The 6576-nt window shown below is 38.7% G+C and overlaps 1 protein-coding gene across 1 annotated transcript; it reads left to right on the top strand.

Moving 5' to 3' along the window:
- The first annotated feature begins 2803 nt into the window (after positions 1–2803).
- On the top strand, positions 2804–5524 carry LOC124823399 (uncharacterized). Its single transcript, XM_088115649.1, has one exon. It carries the CDS (start codon positions 2804–2806, stop codon positions 5522–5524), a length of 2721 nt encoding a protein of 906 aa, XP_087971775.1.
- Positions 5525–6576: the final 1052 nt, after the last annotated feature.

Raw genomic sequence — 6576 nt, 5'->3', positions numbered from 1 at the left:
TCGCGGAGGAAGACGATGAACAGTGTTTCGCGTTTTCCAAAACTCAACTGGTCACGGGTTCGCGGGAGCAATATTAATAGACGTAGACGTTCGGTTCGCTGGGGCACGGACGTCTATAATATTATAGACGTCCGTGTCGTCACTAATATGACGTCTTTGGGTATTTAAAAATGATATTCGCGGGTGGGTTTAGACGTCCGTCCTGGGTCGAGCCGGACGTCTATATGATTTTAAACGTCAGTGCGGAGGACGGACATCTAAGAGGCTGAATAACTGAACGTTTCAACTCCCCATGTAGGAACCTTAAACGTCCGTCCTGGGAGGGCTCGGACGTCTATAATATTATAAACGTCCGACCCCCCATATTGGACGTTTAAGGGGCTGAAGACAATTAAATCTTCAACCACCCTCTCAGCACATTAAACGTCCAATATGGGGGGCCAGACGTGTATAATATTATAGAGGTCCAAGCCCTCCCAGGACGGACGTTTAAGTTTCCTACATGGGGAGTTGAAACGTTCAGTTATTCAGCCTCGTAGACGTCCGTCCCCCACACTGACGTTTATAATCATATAGACGTCCGTCCCCCTCACACGGACGTTTAAGGGTACATGGGTACTTGAAAACGTTCACTTTGTTCAGCCTCTTAAACGTCCGTCCCCCTCACACGGACGGACATTCATAACATTATAAACGTCCGTCTCGACCAAGGACGGATGTTTAAGGCCTGAACAAGTGAACGTGAAAACGTTCACTTGTTCAAGCCTTAAACGTCCGTCCCCCTGACACGAACGGACGTTCATAACATTATAAACGTCCATCTCGACCAAGGAGGAACGTTTAAGGCCTGAACAAGTGAACGTGAAAACGTTCACTTGTTCAGCCTCTTAAACGTCCGTCCCCCTGACACGGACGGACGTTCATAACATTATAAACGTCCGTCTCAACCAAGGACGGACGTTTAAGGCCTGAACAAGTGAACATGAAAACGTTCACTTGTTCAGCCTCTTAAACGTCCGTCCCCCTGACACGGACGGACGTTCATAACATTATAAACGTCCATCTCGACCAAGGACGGACGTTTAAGGCCTGAACAAGTGAACGTGAAAACGTTCACTTTGTTCAGCCTCTTAAACGTCCGTCCCCCTGACACGAACGGACGTTCATAACATTATAAACGTCCGTCTCAACCAAGGACGGACATTTAAGGCCTGAACAAGTGAACGTTTTCACGTTCACTTGTTGAGCCTCTTAAACGTCCGTCCCCCTGACACGGACGGACGTTCATAACATTATAAACGTCTGTCTCGACCAAGGACGGACGTTTAAGGCCTGAACAAGTGAACGTGAAAACGTTCACTTTGTTCAGCCTCTTAAACGGCCGTCCCCCTGACACGGATGGACGTTCATAACATTATAAACGTCCGTCTCGACCAAGGACGGACGTTTAAGGCCTGAACAAGTGAACGTGAAAACGTTCACTTGTTCAGCCTCTAAACGTCCGTCACCCTCACACGGACGTTCATAACATTATAAACGTCCTTCTCGGCCAAGGACGGACGTTTAAGGGCTGGCATGGTACTTGAAAACGTTCACTTGTTCAGCCTCTTAAACGTCCGTCACCCTACAATGGACGTCTATAATATTATAAACGTCCGTCTCGGCCAAGGACGGACGTTTAAGGGCTGACATGGTACTTGAAAAAGTTTACTTGTTCAGCCTCTTAAATGTCTGTCCCCCTACGACGGACGTCTATAATATTATAAACGTCCGTCTCGGCCATGGACGGACGTCTCGAGTTCCACTTATTTACGAATATGTCACCGGTCAATTATATACGTTGGGGTTTTTGTGGACGAACGTCTGTTGGGTGACGTTAAAAGCCAATTCTGCACTAGTGGATGGATATTACCATTGACAATTAAAAATCATAAAATTCATAAATAAAATCTATCGGTAAATTTTATTTCACTGTCAGTTTTTTGATGGATAATATAATATTTTCGTCAAGTGATTAATTAAATTTTTTGGGCGGTTTGATTAAAAATTAAGCCCTTTTATTGGTACATCAAGTATTGATCTCGTTTTAAATTCTTAATTAAGTCCTTTGTCTCACTCATACCTACAGTGTAACTTATCTAGAAAACAGTTTCTACATTGGTTTAAATTTATGTAGGTTATCTTAATGTCAACGTAAATAATAAATTATAGAACCTATATTCTGTAGCAATGAAAAAATATTTGGGAAAACTCTAGCTAGCTTTGCCATCTATCGTTATATTGGGGAAAGGAGAATCACTCATAAAAACCTTTGGCTGACGTCATGGCTTACGATTAGGAACGTTCAGAGTCAAAATCGTTCACTCGATCTCATCAAGCTTATGAAAAAGAAAAAGAAAAAGAAAACCAAGGAACACATTCACCAAGCTGTCGGCAGGTTAACTCTTAATAAAATACAAATTAAACAGATATGGAATATCAATTATCGTCATCAATATGCAATTACATCTCAATTCTCAATATGAGTAGGAGATTAGAGCCATGCTAATTTGTGGTTGGTTTGATTTATTATTAAAACATTTAAAAATTCACGTGTAAGCTGAAGTAAATTCGAAGGAATTAATACCTTATAATTGGATGAAAGCAAAAGGCTTTAGCACAATATATATATATATATATATATATATATATATATATATATATATATATACATACATATATAGAGGCTCACATTCTAAGTTCTATCAAACAGTTTGAAGATTCTTTTGTTCCAATCCATGTTCCAATGTTGGTTCCCCTGATCATGGAGCCTCTTGCATTATTTCTTTTCTCCATCATCTCCCTTAACACTTTCTCATCTCATGCTTCTCAACTCACTTACACAGATCATTGTGCTTCTGTGGTTCCAAACTCAACCCCCAATGAGTCCAAATTCAAAGACTTCCCACACGGCCCATTCCAAGTTGCTTACTACCTTGGTGGTGACACAATTGTTGGTGCTGACACTTTCCAGAAACTGAGACAGAAACAAGCTACCCTTCGATTCAAGAATGTGTATGAAACCGATGTCTTTGGCTTACACAAAGTTGGACTTACCTTGATAGTGAGAAGTGCCAGCTCTTATTACCGTGTGGGAAACTTCACGCGTGGAAAAAGATTGAAGAATCGGAAGCGTTTTCCAAGCTCAGTAACGTTTACTCTTGATGGGTTTTGGTCAGAATCTTCTGGGATGATTTGCATGGTTGGAGCAGGAACTGGCTATAGCATGAAACGATTGGAGGTTGTTCTCAAGCTTTACAATGTTGTTAATTCGAGAAGTAATATTTCTACTTTGGTTACTGGAAGCTTGGAGAGTTTGAGTCCTCAGCATGAGGTGAGTTATTTCGAACCCATCTCTTTGTTTATTTTTCCAAGAATGGATTATGACTTTAGTTTGGATACAAAAGAAGCAAAAAATGAGTATTCTGATGAAGGTGAAGTAGTACCAGGTTTATCTATTAATCCGGTTAGTTTTTGCTCAAACATTTCTCCAATGATTAATGGAAAATTTGATTTGCAATACCAAAGCGAGTGCAGCTCTGCAAAGAATTGCAGTCCTGTTGTGGGGGATGCAAACCAATTGCCCTATATTATGTCTCTGAAAGAATTGGTTTGTTTAGATGTTAAGCATAGGGTGAGAGTATTGATTGGGTTTCGTAGTAGTGGTGGTGCTAGATGGTCTTTCAATCCTAATGCTACCTTAGTTGGAGAAGGGTGGTGGGATGAGGAAATGAACCAACTTTACATAGTTGGTTGCCATTTCTTGGGAATGGAAGAATCAATGGCTAGTGTTCATGTGGGTAATTGCTCAACTAGAATAAGCTTGAGGTTTCCAAAGATTTGGTCGATGAATGATGCAAGTAGCATTGTGGGCCAGATTTGGAGCAACAAAACTGTGGGGGATTCAGGTTATTTCAAGAGGATTGTTTTCAGAAGTTTTCACAACAGTAGAGTTGAAGTTTCTGGCACAAAGTATGAATATTTGCTACTTGACAGAGTGAGAAAGATGTGCCCAAGACAAGAACCTCATAAGAACAAGGGAGTGAGGTATCCAGATGTTTATTCTTCGGACATGAGATTTGACATGTCAGTTAGAATCTCTAAGAGGAGAGTGGCATGGGGTTATTCTGCTCCGTTGGTTGTCAATGATCAGATCCAAGAGTTGAATTCAGAGGGAACCTTTTCGTCTAATTCCAGCCATACAACCCCATCTAATTCTTCAAATTCACACAGCAATGGCTTGTACAATGTTAGCTACAGAATCAGCATGAATCTACTACCTAATGCCAGGTTAGGTGCACAAAAGTCTATGTTGAATACAACAACAAATGTAACTGAGGCAATGAATGTTTCAGCTGAGGGAATTTATGATGCTGAATCTGGAAGCTTATGTATGGTAGGTTGCAGAAGTCTTGGCTCAAAGAACGAAATACTATCAACAAATTCTCTGGATTGTGAAGTTATGGTCAAGTTTCAGTTCCCACCACTTGATACAAACAAAAATGGAGATTACATTAAAGGAAGTATAGTAAGCACACGAGAAAATTCAGATCCTCTTTACTTCAAACAACTGGATTTGACTTCAGCTGCATTTTACACGGCAGAAGCATCAAGAACCTTAAAGAAAGTAGATATGGAGGTTATAATGATTCTAGTTTGCACAACACTAGCATGTGTTTTTCTGGGTTTGCAACTCTGCCATGTGAAAAGAAATCCTGATATGGTTTCCTCAATCTCCTTTGTCATGTTATTGATTCTTACTTTGGGAAATATGGTACCCCTTGTTCTGAACTTTGAAGCACTCTTTGCACAAAATCATGACAATAAAAGCATTTTGCTTGGAAATGAATTGCTTGAAGTAAAGGAAATTTCTGTAAGGCTAATTGTAATGGTGGGTTTCTTGTTGCAACTCCGTCTCTTGCAGCTAATATGGTCAGCAAGAAAGAATGATACAAAACAAATGGAGCTTTGGATTGCTGAGAAGAGGGTTTTCTATGTGATTTTTACCTTACATGCAGCAGGGTTCTTGATTGCATTTCTTGTACACCAAAACAATACCCTGCATGGTGATGTAGTGTCTTCTTCTAGCCTTTCACAACTTCAATCCTTTTGGGAGAACTTGAAATCTTATACAGGATTGGTACTAGATGGCTTTCTCTTGCCTCAAATTTTGCTAAATTTGTTGAGGAATTCCAAGGGAAATGCTCTTTCTTGTTCATTTTACTATGGAATCAGTTTGGTCAAAGTAATTCCCCATGCATATGATCTCTTTGAGGCTCTTGTGTATGTGGATGGCTCATCCTTATATGAGGATGAAATTGCAGACTATTACTCCACTGCTTGGGATATAATCATTCCTTTGGTGAGCCTTTTGTTTGCTGTAATCATCCATTTGCAGCAACGGTTTGGTGGTTGCACCATTATTTCTTGGAGAATAAAGGGCAAAGAAGAATATGAAAAGGTGCCTGTGGTGACTGAAAGATAGATCCAAAGAAATGTAGTAAATAAACAGAATGACTCATCCTTTGACCAGTCTTTTTCCATCTCTATGAGCTGCTAAATTTGTAACATGTTTGAGGTTTTATCATTGATTTCCACTCTATTAAATAGCCATGTTACTCCAATCACTGATGCGTGCACTCAGTCATAAATGTTGAATTCCAGATTCAAACGCTCACTGATTTGATTGATGAGTCTCTCAATGCTGAAGTTTCTCTCTGATTATTTATGGTTTCAACAGCAATGCAGCATCTAATATTTGGAAATTTTTGTAGCCAAGATCTCCCACAAATTGCTATTGATCAAAATAGCAAAATCAAAATGGTTTTGTTAATGGGTTTTTATTAATTTTGAGATTTACTATTAAAGTCCATCCCAATAGCTTTTTAAAAAACATATACCTTAATTTCTTAACCATTAATCTGAATTAGCACCACCAGAAAATGCTCCTTCTCTTGTAACTTTAAGTAATCTTGTAGAACATTTGGTTTGCACAATTCACATGTACGTATCCTGCTTGAAACCAAATTGAAGTAAAGGTTACGTGGAAAAGTACTTAAAGAAATAAAGAAATAGTGGTTGCGATAAAAGTAGGGATGAATAAATGGTCCAACATAAACCGAATGAACAGAGGCGGGTTGGATTAGGTTTTTGAACCCACGGCCTAGCCTTTCAACTCATGGGTATTAGCTAGAAACGATAACGGCTAAGATTGGATATGTATGGTAACTTGACCTACGAATAAAAACTTAACTCATAATCTGTTTGTTACCTGTGTAGATATATGTATTAGAAAAATCCATAAATATTTTAAAACTTGTCAAATAAAATTACAAAAAAATATAAATTAAAATTTTAATTTTATTTTGAATTAAAATATAAATTAAATTTTTATTTTATTTTTTTATAACGATAATATAATATTTACATCTAATTCATCTATCTAATCCGTTTATCTAATCATTTATAAAAAGGTGTTAAAATACTTACAAATAATAAATATCTGGAGGTATTAATTATCTATAGCAGACTCGGATT

The sequence above is a fragment of the Vigna umbellata genome, chromosome 5 (genome assembly GCF_029865625.1).
Source record: "Vigna umbellata cultivar VRB3 chromosome 5, Vumbellata_1.0, whole genome shotgun sequence".
Taxonomy (NCBI): domain Eukaryota; kingdom Viridiplantae; phylum Streptophyta; class Magnoliopsida; order Fabales; family Fabaceae; genus Vigna; species Vigna umbellata.
This window is presented reverse-complemented; position numbering and strand designations above follow the sequence as displayed.